Below are 20,511 nucleotides of genomic sequence, written 5' to 3' on the forward strand. Positions count from 1 at the left end.
TGTTTATGTACTGCATTCTCATCCTATTTAACTACTGACGTACACACCTTTTCTAATTATATACTCCCTCCATACTGTGTGTGTGTGTGTGTGTGTGTGTAATGTATATATGTATGTATGTATGTATATATACACACACACACACACACACACACATGGTAAAATATATATATACACACACACATACATATATATGTATGTGTGTGTGTGTGTATATATATATTTTACCACGGTCAAAAGTTTGGGGTCACTTAGAAATGTCCTTGTATTTGAAAGAAAAGCACTTTTTTTTTGCTCATTTAAAATAACATCAACTTGATCAGAAATAGTGTAGACATTGTCAATGTTGTAAATTACTATTGTAGCTGGAAACTGCAGATTTTTTATGGAATATCTACATAGGCATACAGAGGCCCATTATCAGCAATCATCACTCTTGTGTTAAAGGTGCTAATTGACCCTTTTGCAATTATGTCAGCACAGCTGAAAACTGATGTTATGATTAAAGAAGCAATAAAACTGGCCATCTTTAGACTAGTTGAGTATCTGGAGCATCAGCATTTGTGGGTTCGATTACAGGCTCAAAATGACCAGAAACAAAGACTTTCTTCTGAAACTCGTCATTCTATTCTTGTTCTGAGAAATTAAGGCTATTCCATGTGAGAAATTGCCAAGAAACGGAAGATCTCCTCCCTTCACAGAACAGGGCAAACGGGCTCTAACCAGAATAGAAAGAGGATTGGGAGGCCCCGGTGCACAACTGAGCAAGAGGACATGTACATTAGGGTTAGTTTGATAAACAGACGCCTCACAAGTCCTCAACTGGCAGCTTCATTAGATAGTACCCGCAAAACACCAGTCTCAACGTCAACAGTAAAGAGGCGACTTCGGGATGCTTGCCTTCTAGGCAAGTTCCTCTGTCCAGTGTCTGTGTTCTTTTGCCCATTTTTTAATCTTTTATTTTTATTGGCCAGTCTGAGATGTGGCTTTTTCTTTGCAACTCTGCCTAAAAGGCCAGCAACCTGGAGTCTCCTCTTCACTGTTGATGTTGAGACTGGTGTTTTGCGGGTACTATCTGGTGAAGCTGCCAGTTGAGGACTTGTGAGGCATCTGTTTATCAAACTAGCCACTCTAATGTACTTGTCCTCTTGCTCAGTTATGCACCAGGGCCTCCCATTCTTTTCTAATCTGGTTTGAGCCAGTTTGTGCTGTTCTGTGACTTGATTTTGACCCCCCCTTTGTTTAGGGACACATTGTTCCATTTCTGTTTGTCACATGTCTGTGGAACTTGTTCAGTTTATGTCTCAGTTGTTGAATCTTGTTATGTTCATACAAATATTTACACATGTTAAGTTTGCTGACAATAAATGTAGTTGACAGTGAGAGGACGTTTATTTTTCTGCTGAGTTTATACTTATACTTTTATTCTGAACCTTGCTAGTTCTAATAATTCTATATTTCTTAATTCCTTTATTTTATTTGTGGGGATTTGGGTGTTGTTAACATTTTATGTACACGACCAATCACCATTTTATTTGATTGAGCAATTAGCAGTGGTGCTCTTGTCAGTTTGACCTTTGAGTTGCCCTCTGGAAGTAGGAGGAGTAACCTTTTGGGATAGTTGTAAGGCATCACTCTTGTAGCATCAATAAAGGTTGAACATTTCTTGAAAATATGAATTAAAAACGGCCTTGAGATGGGTGCAACATAAAATGGGAAACCCATCATCGACTGTTTAGGCAAAATTGTTTACTGTCATCAGTTTCCTCATTACCCTAAAGGTGATGACTGCTGGAAATATTACGTGCTATGGAACACAAGAACAGTCCCCACTCTCCACTCTATTCCCTGGAGTCCTATTCACTGGTATTAACGAAGAAAACTCCCCTCGTTGTATTGCATTGTGTCGGAAGAGATTGTTGGAGAAGATCCATTGTATTTTCTTTTACCCTTAATGATTTAACCATTTGTGTCCGTCCACTCCATTTAATTAAAACGGATATCTGGAGTACGGACATCTAAATACTGCTGGAGGTATTTTAGACTTCAGTCCTCCGGGGCCTACTGATTGATCCAACAAAACTCTGAATTAGACAAATGTGAGATTAATTGGCCATTGTTTTCCTGTAAGGGCCCAGTTCCGGTGATGGCTACTGTCCAGCCTGGCCCATGGGAACATTAGCTGTGTAATTCATTACAGTGAATGGGTGAGATAATGAGCTCAGACTTGGACTTGGTCTGTCTGGAACTTCTGATGGCTTTACTACTAACTGTGGTTCTGAGTTCTAAGTTCACACAAAGCACTAGCTTTGATGTTCTAGTATTGTTTGATAACATTCAAATACTTTGAAATATGTTTGAGTGTGTCTGGAGTGTGAAATGGGTTTGGTTTGTACTGTTGGGACTATTACATTGGTGCCACTGTGGGAGGCAAACTCAATAAAGCACAACAAAAATGGTTTTGAAAGAAAACAGATCTGTATTATTTGCATCATGTCTTTGTGTTCTGCTTTATTGGCAGTTATAAACGGGGTGTCCGAGCCCTGAATGCTGATTGGCTGACAACTGTGGAATGTCAGACCATATACCACTGGTATGACAAAACATGTATTTTAACTGCTCTAATTACATTGGTCAGCAGTTTATAATAGCAATAAGGTAACTTGGGAGGTTTGTGGTATATGGGCAATATACCATGGCTAAGGGCTGTATCCAGGCACTCCGTGTTGTGCCTAAGAACAGCCCTTAATTAAATGTAAGCTATAGACTGGTTCTGAACATATACAGTACGTCTTTAGTAGTAGTGAAGCACTGAGATGCATTGTCCCCCTAAAGTCTCCATCAGGCACCTCTTTCAACATGACAGGTGACCCTAAAGCTGTCACTGAGTTAGACTGCTGAGGAAACGCGCCACACAAGCTGACCTTCAGTCTCTCAGATGCATCCTCTCACGCCCATGCCACTTTATTTACGCCGTCTAATATTTTATGCCCCGGTGCCAGTCCATTATTTTAGTGACTTTACAGTCCACCTTTTAACGTTTATATAAGGTGGGCACGGAGAGGTGGGGCCGCCTCTATTAATCAAGATTGGGTGCTGACACACAGAAAAACTGTCTGGGCTACCTGCCTTCACCGCAGTGAGTCCAGGACCTACCACCATTCATCATAGTTAGAATGTACAGTTCTTTAGGCAGGGGGGCTGGGTACAAAATCTCCCATCAAGAGAGAACCACCAAGAGCTTGATCTCACTCATTTACTCTTTGATGTTAAGTAGTATGGTGGGGATGGGAGCTAGTGCTTAGCAGACGGGACAGCTGTGTTGGTCAGGGCTGTTGTGGCTAGTATGGCTATGGTATAGTTACTGGTATGGCTATGGTATAGTTACTGGTATGGCTATGGTATAGTGGCTGGTATAGTATAGGTACTGGTATGGCTATAGTATAGGTACTGGTATGGCTATAGTATAGGTACTGGTATGGCTATGGTATAGTTACTGGTATGGCTATGGTATAGTTACTGGTATGGCTATGGTATAGTGGCTGGTATGGTATAGTTACTGGTATGGCTATGGTATAGTTACTGGTATGGCTATGGTATAGTGGCTGGTATAGTATAGGTACTGGTATGGCTATAGTATAGGTACTGGTATGGCTATGGTATAGTTACTGGTATGGCTATGGTATAGTTACTGGTATGGCTATGGTATAGTGGCTGGTATAGTATAGGTACTGGTATGGCTATAGTATAGGTACTGGTATGGCTATAGTATAGGTACTGGTATGGCTATGGTATAGTTACTGGTATGGCTATGGTATAGTTACTGGTATGGCTATGGTATAGTGGCTGGTATGGTATAGTTACTGGTATGGCTATGGTATAGTTACTGGTATGGCTATGGTATAGTGGCTGGTATAGTATAGGTACTGGTATGGCTATAGTATAGGTACTGGTATGGCTATGGTATAGTTACTGGTATGGCTATGGTATAGTTACTGGTATGGCTATGGTATAGTTACTGGTATGGCTATGGTATAGTTACTGGTATGGCTATGGTATAGTTACTGGTATGGCTATGGTATAGTTACTGGTATGGCTATGGTATAGTTACTGGTATGGCTATGGTTACTGGTATGGCTATGGTATAGTTACTGGTATGGCTATGGTATAGTTACTGGTATGGCTATGGTATAGTTACTGGTATGGTATAGTGGCTGGTATAGTATAGTTACTGGTATGGCTATGGTATAGTTACTGGTATGGCTATGGTATAGTTACTGGTATAGTATAGTTACTGGTATAGCTATGGTATAGTTACTGGTATAGTATAGTTACTGGTATGGCTATGGTATAGTTACTGGTATAGTATAGTTACTGGTATGGCAATGGTATAGTTACTGGTATGGCTATGGTATAGTTACTGGTATGGCTATGGTATAGTGGCTGGTATAGTTACTGGTATGGCTTTGGTATAGTGGCTGGTATAGTTACTGGTATGGCTATGGTATAGTTACTGGTATGGCTATGGTATAGTGGCTGGTATAGTATAGTTACTGGTATGGCTATGGTATAGTTACTGGTATGGCTATGGTATAGTGGCTGGTATAGTATAGTTACTGGTATGGCTATGGTATGTTTACTGGTATGGCTATGGTATAGTTACTGGTATGGCTATGGTATAGTTACTGGTATGGCTATGGTATAGTTACTGGTATGGCTATGGTATAGTGGCTGGTATAGTATAGTTACTGGTATGGCTATGGTATAGTTACTGGTATGGCTATGGTATAGTGGCTGGTATGGTATAGGTACTGTATGGCTATGGTATAGTGGCTGGTATAGTATAGTTACTGGTATGGCTATGGTATAGTTACTGGTATGGCTATGGTATAGTGGCTGGTATGGTATAGGTACTGGTATGGCTATGGTATAGTGGCTGGTATGGTATAGTTACTGGTATGGATATGGTATAGTTACTGGTATGGCTATGGCATAGTTACTGGTATGGTTACTGGTATAGTTACCGGTATGGCTATGGTATGTTTACTGGTATGGCTATGGTATGTTTACTGGTATGGCTATGGTATGTTTACTGGTATGGCTATGGTATAGTTACCGGTATAGTTACTGGTATGGCTATGGTATAGTGGCTGGTATGGCTATGGTATAGGTACTGGTATGGTTACTGGTATAGTTACCGGTATGGCTATAGTATGTTTACTGGTATGGTATAGGTACTGGTATGGCCATGGTATAGGTACCGGTATGGCCATGGTATAGGTACTGGTATGGCCATGGTATAGGTACTGGTATGGTCTAGTGTTACTGTAATTTAATTATACCAATATGTATTCATTAATTGAATTCCCTTAATCTATTTTATGAACGTTTGTAAGATTCTTGTTTGCATAAAATAGACGGAGACCAGTCTTTTCAATAATAGGTAATAGATTTTATTCTCGGAGCGTGCTGCCACGTTACCACGAGCAACAGTTTATATACAATAGCATGACGTCATTTCATTGCTTAACAGAATCCCCTCCTCTTGACCGGGACAAAGGGAACTTTAAAAGTTCATTCTGACCCTCCCAGCACATACACAGGCCACACAACTGAATTTACTTTTGACCCCTCAACATTATCGATCACCACTTAGCTGACAGTTCTAATTAACAGAAAACCTAGGAATGCACTCACTGTCTTATCTAAAACACCCCAGAGCTCAGTTTCGTTGGTTCAACCATAGGTTAACTACCTTATCTGTTTACTTAATCCACAACCCATTTCTTTCTTCCTAGTTGGAATGGTGTTCATTAACTTTAATTACTCCTTGTCCGTGTTACACAATCCCTTCTTATGAACTCATATTGTTAATCAGATATAATAAAACAGAGTATAAGTTTACTTAGTTACAGTTCCATTTAAAATGATTTGTTCAGTCATTTAATCATAATTTTCCTACCAATAGGTACTGGTATGGCTATGGTATAGGTACTGGTATGGTATTGGTACTGGTATGGTATAGTGGCTGGTATGGTATAGTTACTGGTATTGCTATGGTATAGATACTGGTATGGTATAGTGGCTGGTATGGTAGTTACTGGTATGGCTATGGTATAGTTACCGGTATGGCTATGGTATAGTTATGGCTATGGTATAGGTACCGGTATAGTTACTGGTATAGTTACTGGTATGGCTATAGTATAGTTACTGGCATGGTATGGCTACCGGTATAGTTTCTTGTATGGCTAGGGTATAGTTACTTGTATGGCTATGGTATAGTTACTGGTATAGTTACTGGTATGGCTATGGTATAGTTACTGGTATAGTTACTGGTATGGCTATGGTATAGTTACTGGTATAGTTACCGGTATGGCTATGGGATAGTTCCTGGTATAGTTACCGGTATGGCTATGGGATAGTTCCTGGTATAGTTACCGGTATGGCTATGGGATAGTTCCTGGTATAGTTACTGGTATGGCTATGGGATAGTTCCTGGTATAGTTACTGGTATGGCTATGGGATAGTTCCTGGTATAGTTACCGGTATGGCTATGGGATAGTTCCTGGTATAGTTACTGGTATGGCTATGGGATAGTTCCTGGTATAGTTACTGGTATGGCTATGGGATAGTTACCGGTATGGCTATGGGATAGTTCCTGGTATAGTTACCGGTATGGCTATGGGATAGTTCCTGGTATAGTTACTGGTATGGCTATGGGATAGTTCCTGGTATAGTTACCGGTATGGCTATGGGATAGTTCCTGGTATAGTTACCGGTATGGCTATGGGATAGTTACTGGTATGGCTATGGGATAGTTCCTGGTATAGTTACCGGTATGGCTATGGGTTAGTTCCTGGTATAGTTACCGGTATGGCTATGGGATAGTTCCTGGTATAGTTACTGGTATGGCTAGGGTATTGTTACTGTAATTCACATCCCAGCCTTGTTGAGAAAGGTTCTATATTGACCAGGCTCTATAGGTTTAGTGTGTTTCAAGGTTATTGTCAGGTGTATTTGTTTTGCGCTTCATTGAGAAGAAGCAGTGGAGAAATGGGGGTGACATTATTGCACCATACAAGACTATCAGTCCCTGATTGAAGGAAGAGAGTGCATAAGATATTCCATTCTCGCTTTGGATTTCATTACTTCTTTAATGTTTAGTCTTGTACTCAATGTCAAAGCAATAATAGTGTTAGGAGTCACGAGGCAACCAGTTCCTTACGTCACTGCAATGCGCCAGCCTTTAGGAATTAAAGAGAACATCTTAGATGTATGAGCTCGGAGACTGAGCCCCAGTAATGAATCATCATCTTAAATATTTGTATTCTTCGACTGCCTTTACAATATAATTCCAATAATGTTAAGTTAGCCGTTTCCTAAGGGTTCAGACACATCTCTGAAGATAATTTGCGAACCGAGTACTGAACGATCTGCAGACGAACACTAGATCCACATTCGGTGTGATGTGGGCGAGCCTTAAGATGTTTAAAGTTACTTTTGTTTGAATGTTTCTTAGATTCCCTTGATTCATTCTTTTTATTTATGATAAGAAAATAAAGAACCTTTTTTATTCATGTTTTTGTTTAGTCTGAAGTTTTGTTTTGACTCCTGGTTGTCTTTAAAAAAATGTTTTACAATTGTAATGGGACTTTAGGTCCTTGAAAAGCCCAGTTGTTGTTGTTATTGTTAATATTGTTGTTATTTAAAATAGGAAAATAGTGATTTATGGATGTTAACCACATCTATTTTCAATGAGAGCCCACTGTGATATCTCTTTTCAGATAAATCCTGGATGCACACTCCAGATGCACTGGCAAAGCATTACATACCCTACAATGCCAAGGTAATAACCCTTTTCCAGCAATCAAGATAATGTTCCCTCACAAAGGACTGGAAGTTAGATATAAAATAGGTTTCACCTTACACTGATGCAGATTGATGTTCAGCATGTTCCACCTTACACTGATGCAGATTGATGTTCAGCATGTTCCACCTTACAATGATGCAGATTGATGTTCAGCATGTTCCACCTTACACTGATGCAGATTGATGTTCAGCATGTTCCACCTTACACTGATGCAGATTGATGTTCAGCATGTTCCACCTTACACTGATGCAGATTGATGTTCAGCATGTTCCACCTTACACTGATACAGATTGATGTTCAGCATGTTCCACCTTACACTGATGCAGATTGATGTTCAGCATGTTCCACCTTACACTGATGCAGATTGATGTTCAGCATGTTCCACCTTACACTGATGCAGATTGATGTTCAGCATGTTCCACCTTACACTGATGCAGATTGATGTTCAGCATGTTCCACCTTACACTGATGCAGATTGATGTTCAGCATGTTCCACCTTACACTGATGCAGATTGATGTTCAGCATGTTCCACCATACACTGATGCAGATTGATGTTCAGCATGTTCCACGTTACACTGATGCAGATTGATGTTCAGCATGTTCCACCTTACACTGATGCAGATTGATGTTCAGCATGTTCCACCTTACACTGATGCAGATTGATGTTCAGCATGTTCCACCTTACACTGATGCAGATTGATGTTCAGCATGTTCCACCTTACACTGATGCAGATTGATGTTCAGCATGTTCCACCATACACTGATGCAGATTGATGTTCAGCATGTTCCACCTTACACTGATACAGATTGATGTTCAGCATGTTCCACGTTACACTGATGCAGATTGATGTTCAGCATGTTCCACCTTACACTGATGCAGATTGATGTTCAGCATGTTCCACCTTACACTGATGCAGATTGATGTTCAGCATGTTCCACCTTACACTGATGCAGATTGATGTTCAGCATGTTCCACCTTACACTGATGCAGATTGATGTTCAGCATGTTCCACCATACACTGATGCAGATTGATGTTCAGCATGTTCCACCTTACACTGATGCAGATTGATGTTCAGCATGTTCCACCTTACACTGATGCAGATTGATGTTCAGCATGTTCCACCATACACTGATGCAGATTGATGTTCAGCATGTTCCACCATACACTGATGCAGATTGATGTTCAGCATGTTCCACCATACACTGATGCAGATTGATGTTCAGCATGTTCCACCTTACACTGATGCAGATTGATGTTCAGCATGTTCCACCATACACTGATGCAGATTGATGTTCAGCATGTTCCACCTTACACTGATGCAGTGTACCCTAGTGTAGCCTAGGGGTTTGAACCACTAGGCAGCGTAGCCTAGTGGTTAGAGCATTGGACTAGTAACCGGAAGGTTGCGAGTTCAAACCCCCGAGCTGACAAGGTACAAATCTGTCGTTCTGCCCCTGAACAGGCAGTTAACCCACTGTTCCCAGGCCGTCATTGAAAATAAGAATGTGTTCTTAACTGACTTGCCTGGTTAAATAAAGGTAAAATTAAAAAAAAAAAAAAATTTAAATTAAAAAATATGCCACCATACATATAGAACCTATTCACTGGGCATATACATCATTTCAGTGTCTATTTTTGATTTACATTTGGTTGAATTGTCAACTAACGTGAATTCAACATGAAATCCACAAACAATCACCATGTCATTGGATTTAGTTTAAAAGTTGGGTGAAAAAAAGACACAATTCCCTTTAAGTTGATTACTTTTTGGAAATCCAATAAGTTTTTCACATTGATTCTTGATTCAATATCATCACATTTAATTGTTTTTGTTGAAATTATGTGGAAACAAAGTTTATTCAACCAGTTTTTGCACTGTGGGTAGGCCTTGAAAAAGTTAAGTTTACTTGGGAAAATGGTAATCTCTGATTGTTTTCTGTTACACACTGGTTTTGACTATGGCTTTGTCCAAAATAAAAATAAAAACACTCAATATGAACCTATTGAGTTTTCCATATCTCTGAACAAGGTGTCTGCTTCAGACTGCAGTACAGTCAAAGAGCACAAACAAACACAGGCAGCCTAAAAACATTTCCTTACTGACTGCAAACATAGCAGTAGATTTGGACTGGAAACAGACCGTTACTAAACAACGGATTTGTTTAGTCTTCTTTGTCTTTTCTTATGCGGCACACACCTTAAAAGCCAACTCTTGGGAACAAAGTATCCTGTCTCGGGGCTGTTTTCTGCTGTGCTTCAACCAAAGACTACCCTCTTATTTGAGGCAGAGAGCCCGTCAGTGAGCATCCAGCGCCTCCAGAGATGTCTCATTGAAGTGAAGCAAAAGGCTAAAGTACTGCCACATCTGCTGCCGCTGTAGACTGGAACATTACATAAGGCAGTGGGTGAGAGTGAGGTGCAGCAGGGAACTGTACCTGTACCAATGAACTCCCCAAGGTGATGGATCTCAGAAGGCATCGGGTCAAGAATGAGTCACTCAGTCCCATGTAACGCATCTGTCATTCGCTGCATCCCACTAGCATAACCCGACTGAGCTCATATGTGTCCTTGAGTGCAGACAGCATTTGTTACAGCAGTGTGAAACGCTTACACCATTTGAAGCTGGGGCCCATCCGTCTTTGCGTTCTATTGATAGGAGAGTGAAGGGGCTTTTTTTGTACATTGTTTGTCCAGATTTTTGGCATTGTTTGCCCAGATTTTTGGCATTGTTTGCGCAGATGTTTGGCATCGTTTGCGCAGATGTTTGGCATCGTTTGCGCTGATGTTTGCCATCGTTTGAGCAGATGTTTTGCATCGTTTGTGCAGATGTTTGGCATCGTTTGCGCAGATGTTTGGCATCGTTTGCGCAGATTTCTGGCATCGTTTGCGCAGATTTCTGGCATCGTTTGCGCAGATTTCTGGCATCGTTTGCGCAGATTTCTGGCATCGTTTGCGCAGATTTCTGGCGTCGTTTGCGCAGATTTCTGGCGTCGTTTGTCCATTGTTCACCCACTGTGTGTTCTGTATTGGAATGAAATGAGGAAGGAAGGAAGTGGGCACACTCATTGACCAGTGTACAGTGTAGGCAGAACTACTGATATCCATGACATGAATGTTGAAACAACTGTTACATCATGTTATGTTGATGAATTATGTATCTTAGCAAACATGCCATATGTTTATAGAAGACCCTTGATGTTATTCCATGTCATGTTGAAATAGCATGTTGCCTTTACATGGGAGGCCCTAGCAGAGGAATGTCCAGACTCATAACTTAACCAGGCGAGCCGAAAACAAAAGTATGAAAATGTATGCACTCATTACTGTAAATCGCTCTGGATAACAGCGTCTGCTAAATGACAAATGTAAATGAGCCATATTGGCAGAGCAACTGTTTCCATGGATAGATGAAGCTTTGGTCTGAAGGTCCTTGGCTCCATCTGTTGGAGAAAAACATTTCCTGCAAACCCTCCCACATAACTCTTTTGTTTCTTTGACACACTACATTGTGAGGGATTCATAGAAACTTGAACAGTTTTATAGTGCGTTATAATTGCATCATAAATCTGTATAGTTTTATGCCTAAAGTAAACTGACACTTTAATTTTCCCTTTTTATTCTAGTTTCTTGGAAACACAGAAGTTGACCAACCGAAAGGCACAGAGATTGTTAAGGAAGCAGTTAGAAAGTTAAAGGTAAGTTAGCTATAGACTTAGTTTCCTTGGCAACCTCAATTAAAGCTGTATTTCAGAACTTTTTCACCTAAGGACGAGTATAAAGAGGGTCTCCGAAATTGGACCTGATTGGACATAAATGTGAACTCCAGGTTGGGCATCTCTACGGCCACCAGCAACGGCTTAGACATTTAGGTTGGTTTTTATTTCCAGATGTTAATCCCCTAAAAATGAAGATTTTATGGTTTACTGTAATTCAGACATATTGAACCATACTGTTTACAATCTAGACAGAATTCCAGGTAAAGTATTAGCGATTAGCTTCCAAGTTCTACCCTGTTTTTGAGATCTGAGGGTGTGTGAAAAAGCATGCGGCATACCCAGGAATTTACCCAATTTGTACCCAAAAATGTACTATTGCATGGATATCATAATTATTTACTAGTCAACTAAAAATATATCTGCTTGTAGCTAACCTCATTTTGGTATCTTTAGAAATATGGATTTTCCTAAAGCGAGAGTTCAGCCAGCTGTGCTGACACTGGTCTCCTTTGCTCTGCCTCACTCTGCTCTTTGCATGTTACCTTCTCTGCTGTTTTCTTCTACCAACATTTCCATTGTGAGGCCATTCAAGAGGAAACTTGTTTTCATACCAATCCACTCCTATCTTAACATTGCTGTAAGGCTGTTCAGTGAATGGGTCAAAATATCTGAGTCATCATTGGGCAACGCCAGAGCCTATCAGTACAGCTCTCCCGGTCATGTGCCACGTCTCTCCTTTTGATCTTGTTATATTCTTTTTTTTTTTCCTTTATTTTCTGAACCTTTAAAAATAAAAGAAAAAAGGGAACATTAAGTCATATAATCAAAATCTTGACACAAGATTCAATGGATCTGAAGTGTGGAGTTCAGGTCAGACCAAGGTAAGAGCATTGATTACAGTCTTACTTTGGGGATTCGGCGTCTTCTTGAAATTGTCCAACTCCACACTTGACAGACACTGATTATAGTCTTTCTTTTCTCTTTGTTGTCTCGCCATATTTTCTAAATTACTTTGGATAACCTTTTTCGGTAAATAAGGTCCTCAACCGTGTCACGTTCTGACCTTTATTTCCTGTGTTCTGTATTTAGTTAGTATGGTCAGGGCGTGAGTTGGGTGGGCAGTCTATGTTTGTTTTTCTATAATTTGGGTATTTCTATGTTTCGGCCTAGTATGGTTCTCAATCAGAGGCAGGTGTCATTAGTTGTCTCTGATTGAGAGTCATACTTAGGTAGCCTGGGTTGCACTGTTTGTTTGTGGGTGATTGTCTATGTTGTAGCTTCACGGTCGTCATTTGTTTATTGTTTTGTATACAGTGTCAGTACTTTCGGTATTAAAGATTTACCATGGACACTTACGACGCCGCATTTTGGTCCGATCCTTCTCGCCTCTCCTCTTCAGATGAAGAGGAGGACGACCGTGACAAACCGGTTATAATTATTGCGTGATATGACTTTTAATAATAGACTGTACATTTCCGAATGAGCCAGGACAAGTCGGATTACCATTATACTGTTAATACATACATTACCATTATACTGTTCATACATACATTACCATTATACTGTTCATACATACATTACCATTATACTGTTCATACATACATTACCATTATACTGTTAATGTAATGTTTCTACTCTTTGTAGTTTCAAAGGCATATCAAGAAGTCAGAGGGACAGAAGACACAAAAAGTGGAATTACAAATCTCCATTTACGGAGTAAAGATCTTAGATCCCAAGACAAAAGTAAGTCAACTAAACATGGCATGGATTTTAAATAAATGCTCCAACGTTCTTTTTTTGTATGCGTATTAATGGAAGCATTCACCTGAAGTGTTATCAGGAAGGTGTTGTCTCTAACTGAAGTGTTATCAGGAAGGTGTTGTCTCCAACTGAAGTGTTATCAGGAAGGTGTTGTCTCTAACTGAAGTGTTATCAGGAAGGTGTTGTCTCTAACTGAAGTGTTATCAGGAAGGTGTTGTCTCTAACTGAAGTGTTATCAGGAAGGTGTTGTCTCTAACTGAAGTGTTATCAGGAAGGTGTTGTCTCTAACTGAAGTGTTATCAGGAAGGTGTTGTCTCTAACTGAAGTGTTATCAGGAAGGTGTTGTCTCTAACTGAAGTGTTATCAGGAAGGTGTTGTCTCTAACTGAAGTGTTATCAGGAAGGTGTTGTCTCTAACTGAAGTGTTATCAGGAAGGTGTTGTCTCTAACTGAAGTGTTATCAGGAAGGTGTTGTCTCTAACTGAAGTGTTATCAGGAAGGTGTTGTCTCTAACTGAAGTGTTATCAGGAAGGTGTTGTCTCTAACTGAAGTGTTATCAGGAAGGTGTTGTCTCTAACTGAAGTGTTATCAGGAAGGTGTTGTCTCTAACTGAAGTGTTATCAGGAAGGTGTTGTCAGGAAGGTGTTGTCTCCAACTGAAGTGTTATCAGGAAGGTGTTGTCTCTAACTGAAGTGTTATCAGGAAGGTGTTGTCTCTAACTGAAGCGTTATCAGGAAGGTGTTGTCTCTAACTGAAGTGTTATCAGGAAGGTGTTGTCTCTAACTGAAGTGTTATCAGGAAGGTGTTGTCTCCAACTGAAGTGTTTCTTTTTCTTTTCAGGATGTCCAGTACAACTGCCAGTTGCATAGGATATCCTTCTGTGCAGATGACAAGACTGATAAAAGGATATTCACCTTCATCTGCAAAGACTCCGAATCAAACAAACACCTCTGCTACGTGTTTGACAGTGAAAAATGTGTAAGAAATACACACTTTGAGAGTTTAAAAAAATACACACTGAGAGTTTATGTTTTGAGTTCATGTTCCACACCATCAGTTGTCGATCCAGCTATACGTGTCATCAACCCCTAGTAAATAATAAAGAAACTGGCCTTCTAAAATGAAGAATTTGTTCTGGTGACTCAGTTTTGTAAAAAAAAGTCACGGAGGATGCTGTTGTCTTCCAGGCAGAGGAAGTAACACTCACTATTGGCCAGGCGTTTGACTTGGCCTACAAGAAGTTCCTCGAGTCTGGTGGGAAAGATGTGGAGACACGGAAACAGATAGGAACCTTACAGAAAAGAGTAAGATTCAACTGTTGGACAAGTGACTGCTCCTTTATATTGGATAGGGATTGAAGATATCGTACACCTCCATACTAATGATATTGACATTAACAGGCAATTCCCATATCAGGTGTAGGTAGTTCTAAAACAATTCTAAAACGAGCATGCTTATTTTTCACAGATTCAAGAACTGGAAACGGAAAATTCTGGGCTTAAGAAGCAGCTTTGGGAACTGGAAGAGCAATTGATGATTGCTCCTGTACCACCAGTAAGAACTGCATGGACAGCCCTTCCAGTCTCTAGACTTCCCTAAGTAACCCATATTACCCAGAGTAAGATGTCTGTCATGCTGTGTGTGAACTAACAAGCCACTTTCAGTCTTCCACTAAATCGTCTGCATGTGATCTTTTCACAGCAGCTGCACATAAACTCTACTAACGAGGCCTACATGCTCTCAAGACCCTCCTCGCTCTTCTGGTGTCACAATCTGATGTCCTTCTCGTGTCTCGAGATCTCCTCGGTCACACTCACCCCTATGAGCTCGCCCGAGTCCAACCTCTCGGCAGGCCTACTAACCCCTCCTCCGGCTAAGTCTGCTCTCCTCCCAAAGCCTGCCGACGGGTGCAGCATCCCGCGGCCTCGCGTACTGTACAACTAGCTTTATCTTTCAGCCTTTCTTTCTTGAGTTCTAGTTCACTTTCTTCTAATTAACAATAGTTCATTTTGTCTGATATTTTTCTAAAGTAGGCAATGCAGATACATATAGAGTATGCTTAATAAGACTTAAGTCTCAATTAGTTGATTTCATCTCTCTTTATATTAGGACTACAGTCGGACTTGAAATGCATAGTCATAACTCTGACTTCAGAATGTAGGTCAGAGTACTACTGCTCATTGGAATGAACCAATACCTTCTACACTCACAGGCTGGCAGCATCTCCTTGAAACCTCCGATGTCCACAGACGTTTTTGACATGGTTCCCTTCTCTGCTGTCACACCCCTGGTGCCAATTCCCGCAAGCAACGGCACACCCCCTCCCCCCACTACAACATCTCCTCCAGACATGAGTGAGAACTGCTCTGGTTACCTTACAGTTCAAGGATGACAGTGAGAGTTAGAATTGAACCACACACAGAGTAAGGCATAAACCATGGGTCGTTGGTGATTAGCGAGAATTTATTTTAGGTTACACTTTATAATAACTGTCATGAATAATGTTTATATATACTTAATAAATAAATGTTACCAATGTAAATTGATTTAAACTCCTACTACGTTGTGGCATCTCACATATTGTCTCTCTCTCTCTCACAGGTAAAGACCTTTTTGGAGCGGAACCCTTCGATCCGTTCACCTGTGGGCAAGCCGACTTCCCACCAGATATCCAGTCCAGGCTGGACGAGATGCAGGTCTGTGAATGATCTTAAGCCCTGTTTAATGGACTCGTAAGAGAGTAGCAGTTGAACCACCACATGATAAAGTGTTGTCGAGTAGACCTCCACCCTAGTAAGGGGAGTGGGCCCCTACCCTCTCATTTTTGTTTTATATAATATTAACATATCAGAAATACCAGAAATGTTTCCAACTTCAGTTGTTCATAATAGTTGCATTTTGGCTCATAAAGGTTTTCTTTTGTTTGTTTCCTGACTATGATGCTCAATATTGGCCATGGGACTCATATTCTTTCTCTGACATTGTGAAAATTAAGGCAAAATATATCTAGCAAGATGTTGAATCGTCGATCCATATTACTGAAGTTAGTCAGCTGAAAACATTGTCATAGAATAGCACTGTGTTCAAAATGCACTTTAGTCATCTTGTAATCCACATTCACTCTTATCTTTGAGATATAGCTATTTTGTAACATCAGCCATTGGATTTTAGGGCTTGAATGGAATATTATATTCTATATTTTATCTATTTCAAAGCTATTGTTTTATGGAAACAAACTTAATGTAAATGATCAGTTGTCACTGATTGCAGATGCAAAACAATAATTTGTCACATCATGGACACCAAACAACAACTGTTAGTTGTGGTTTTATAGATGCTTATAACAATTAATATTATACTGCTTCTTTTAAAGAGGCAGGTTAGGCTTCTTGCTGCGCACGAATAGATACTTAGATTATAACTGTCATTATTATATTTGATTTAATTGTATTTAAAGTTGGAGCACAGCTTGTCTGAAATTACAAATACAATGACAGTTTGAACTGCTCACTTCTTTTACATAAGTGCCTATGATGGCAGAGTTGTCAGAGGAATTTAACTGTAAAACTGAAGCAGGAGTTGTTTTTATATTTCAAACTCTTTATTTTAAATGGAATTAAACTTTGGGAACATGCACAGCAAATTTGACATCAGAATTGTAACACTTTCTTAGAAATTATATGTGGCCCACCAAAATAGTGTTAAACTAACACTTTTCAAAGTGTTGACAAACTAAAAACCCTAGAGTGTTGGGTTCTTAACACCATGGATGTTGCAAATTCAGACTTAAATTAACACTTTATTAAAGTTGATGCTTTTAAGGCGTCCTCATGGTTCCCAGCCAAAACAGTTCAGTAGAGTTCATGCATATATTATGACGTTCGTGTTGGACTGGAGGCAAGCCGATGTTCAGAGCCGAAGTCTATACCACTTCGTCGGTGATTGGTCAACAGTAGGGATTCTTCTGTAAAGTCTTTGTTGTCATTCAAGGAGAGATGACTCATTTTCATGCACATTTTTTATCGAAAAATACTGCACCAAAAATCTTACTTGGGTGTAGAATTGTACAACTAATATAAAAAAAATGACAGATATCTGAGTAATCTTTTTGAGGAAGTGTATACTGGCTATGGCGTCAAGAGTATATACTACATACTATTAGTTCATTTTAGCATACTGTAAATGAACGGTATCATTTCAGTTGAGCGAACTAGAGCGTTGCCTGTCTACGGAAGTTGATGCTGTTCTATGCAACCTCTTGCTAGCTTGTTAGAATGACAAATGACTAGCCAAACATTTTACAATTTTGGGGATGTTCGTAAATTCAATCTGGAGTGCCAGAGCGCACACTGGATGCTCTAGCCGAGGAGTAGGGTTGATCCGGGCATTCAACGGCAGTCAAGCACCCAAGCTAACTGGCTAATGTTGGCTAGCTACTTCCAGACACAAATGAGGGAACGCTGCACTCTGACAATTTTACTCACCCTAGCAGAGCTGGTTATCCAGAGCGTAGGTGACTGTAAATGTGCCGCTGGCAATTTAATTACAATTTTTTCCCGACGTTTACTGAGTGTGTTGAGTGTTCGTAAATTCATCACTTATTCTGCGTGAGTGGGATCTGAAATCGGAGTAGATAGCAAGAATGTACAATGTCAATTGAAACGCACAATGACTATACCACTTAGCTAAGAATTATGTGAATAATCAAGTCAACAAACGTTGGGTAGTTAGATAGTTAATAGGAAAATATTCCAAATTAGCTCCATAATATCGACAGAAACATGGCAAACGTTGTTTATAATCAATCCTCAAGGTGTTTTTCCAAATATCTATTCGATAATATATCCACCGGGACAATTCGTTTTTCAGTAGGACCGATTGGAATAATGGCTACCTCTGTATTTTAAGCGAGAATCACTCTGGGAGCATCACGGTGACCACTTGCGCAATGTAGCCGCTTACGGATATTCTTCAACATAAATGCGTAAAACTACGTCACAATGCTGTAGACACCTTGGGGAATACGGAGAAAAAGTAATCTGGTTGATAGCCCATTCACTGCTCAATAGGGACGCATTGGAACGCAGCGCTTTCAAAACATGAGGCACTTCCGGATTGGATTTTTCTCATGCTTTCGCCTACAACATCAGTTTTGTTATACTCACAGACAATATTTTCGCAGTTTTGGAAACTTTAGAGTGTTTTCTATCCTAAGCTGTCAATTATATGCATATTCTAGCATCTTTTCCTGACCAAATATCCCGTTCAATACGGGAACGTTATTTTTCCAACAACGAAAATACTGCCCCCTAGACACAAAAGGTTTTAAGGCACATGAAAGTTCACATGTTCCAAAAGCATTTCTTCCCTCCCCCCCAAAAAAAGGCATTGAAAAACCTCCCTGGTCTTTGTGGTTGAATCTGTGTTTGAAATTCACTGCTTGACTGAGGGACCTGACAGATAATTGTATGTATTGGAGTGCAGAGAAGAGGTAGTCATAAAAAAATCTGGTTAAACACTATTATTGCACACAGAGTGAGTCCATACAACTTGTGTGACTTGTTAAGCACATTTGTACTCCTGAACTTATTTAGGCTTGCTATAACAATGGGGTTGAATAATTACTGACTCAAGACATTTCAGTTTTTCATTTGTAATTCATTTGTAAAAAAAAAAGTATATATATATAATTCCCTTTTCGACATTATGGCATATTGTCTGTGGGCCATTGACAAAACATCTCTATTTAAAACATTTTAAATTCAGACTGTAACGCAACAACATTTGGAAAAAGTCAAGGGGTGTGAATACTTTCTGAAGGCACTGTATACAATACATTTCATAAGGCCTTTTAAGTTATGGACTAGTTATCCTCAATATTGTGGTGTGACAATATTGTCTCATAAGGCACATCATACCTGCAAATCACAATACGGTAGTTGGTGAAGTGGTTAATAATACAGCCAGGGGGAAGGTATCCAATATTTGTTTATATTTTATCAACTACAACCTGCATTCAGAATGACTGCTATGGTGAAAGATAAACAAGACTACCATAACCATCTAACTGGAACAACCATCATAGTAACGAATGCAATAAGTCCAACCCCCTACAAATTGGATTAGTTGTAAGTCAATTATCTTTGTATAGTATAAGATCAATTAATCAATGTGCACGCAGAAACATTGTTATTAAAACAAATAATTCTAAAAAAATCTACCTGCAAAAATGCATTCTGGGAAGAATGATAATGAGGGCCCACCCTGTCTTTTTCACTCTGAGAGAGTTAATGGAAATTAAATCAACACAGTCAAGTAACAACAACACATTTATTCACCAATCCCACTGGTGTTATCCCCACTAGAATCAACACTCGGACATAAAATCTCAGTGTTAAGGTAAAAAGAGAGTTAACACATGCAAATTTGCTGTGGCATCCAGCTGCAAATTGCTATCTACAAACGTTTACATAATCCCTCTCTCTCTGTCCGTACATTATTACGGGCTCGATTCAATGCGCAGTGCGGAAGATCTGCTTTGTAGTGCGGTTGAAATGTAAAGGCAACTTCCTATTGAACCAACATAATCAGTGTTTACCGTGAATACAGTCTCCGTGAACGTGGAAGCCTTGCCTTTTAAATATCAATCACACTATAATGCTGATCTTCTGCGCTTCTGATTGAATGAAGTTAAGAACGCATTTTTATTTACAATGACAGCCTAGGAACTGCCTTGTTCAGGGGCAGAACTACAGAACTTTTACCTTGTCAGCTCGGGGATTCGATCTAGTAACCTTTCGGTTACTGGCCCAACTCTCTAACCACTAGGCTACCTGCTGGTTACTGGCCCAACTCTCTAACCACTAGGCTACCAGCTGGTTACTGGCCCAACGCTCTAACCACTAGGCTACCTGCTGGTTACTGGCCCAACGCTCTAACCACAAGGCTACCTGCTGGTTACTGGCCCAACGCTCTAACCACAAGGCTACCTGCTGGTTACTGGCCCAACTCTCTAACCACTAGGATACCAGCTGGTTACTGGCCCAACGCTCTAACCACTAGGCTACCTGCTGGTTACTGGCCCAACGCTCTAACCACAAGGCTACCTGCTGGTTACTGGCCCAACGCTCTAACCACAAGGCTACCTGCTGGTTACTGGGCC

The 20,511-nt window shown here is 40.1% G+C and overlaps 1 protein-coding gene across 17 annotated transcripts in view; it reads left to right on the forward strand.

Moving 5' to 3' along the window:
* Nucleotides 1-20,511, forward strand: part of LOC109870779 (PTB domain-containing engulfment adapter protein 1-like) — a 169,967-nt gene that overhangs the window by 143,200 nt on the left and 6,256 nt on the right. For 7 of the 17 annotated variants that reach the window (XM_031800926.1, XM_020461415.2, XM_020461424.2 and 4 more), the window contains 9 exons: nt 7,785-7,846; nt 11,497-11,568; nt 13,234-13,332; nt 14,190-14,327; nt 14,537-14,653; nt 14,817-14,903; nt 15,051-15,278; nt 15,562-15,703; nt 15,951-16,045. In XM_031800926.1, coding sequence (XP_031656786.1) covers nt 7,785-7,846; nt 11,497-11,568; nt 13,234-13,332; nt 14,190-14,327; nt 14,537-14,653; nt 14,817-14,903; nt 15,051-15,278; nt 15,562-15,703; nt 15,951-16,045 — 1,040 coding nt within the window. Of the gene's footprint in view, nt 1-7,784; nt 7,847-11,496; nt 11,743-13,233; nt 13,333-14,189; nt 14,328-14,536; nt 14,654-14,816; nt 14,904-15,050; nt 15,279-15,561; nt 15,704-15,950; nt 16,046-20,511 lie in introns of all 17 variants that reach the window. The other 10 variants (XM_031800956.1, XM_031800960.1, XM_031800939.1 and 7 more) reach the window with 4 other exon arrangements.

Source organism: Oncorhynchus kisutch, linkage group LG2 (genome assembly GCF_002021735.2).
Source record: "Oncorhynchus kisutch isolate 150728-3 linkage group LG2, Okis_V2, whole genome shotgun sequence".
NCBI classification, from domain to species: domain Eukaryota; kingdom Metazoa; phylum Chordata; class Actinopteri; order Salmoniformes; family Salmonidae; genus Oncorhynchus; species Oncorhynchus kisutch.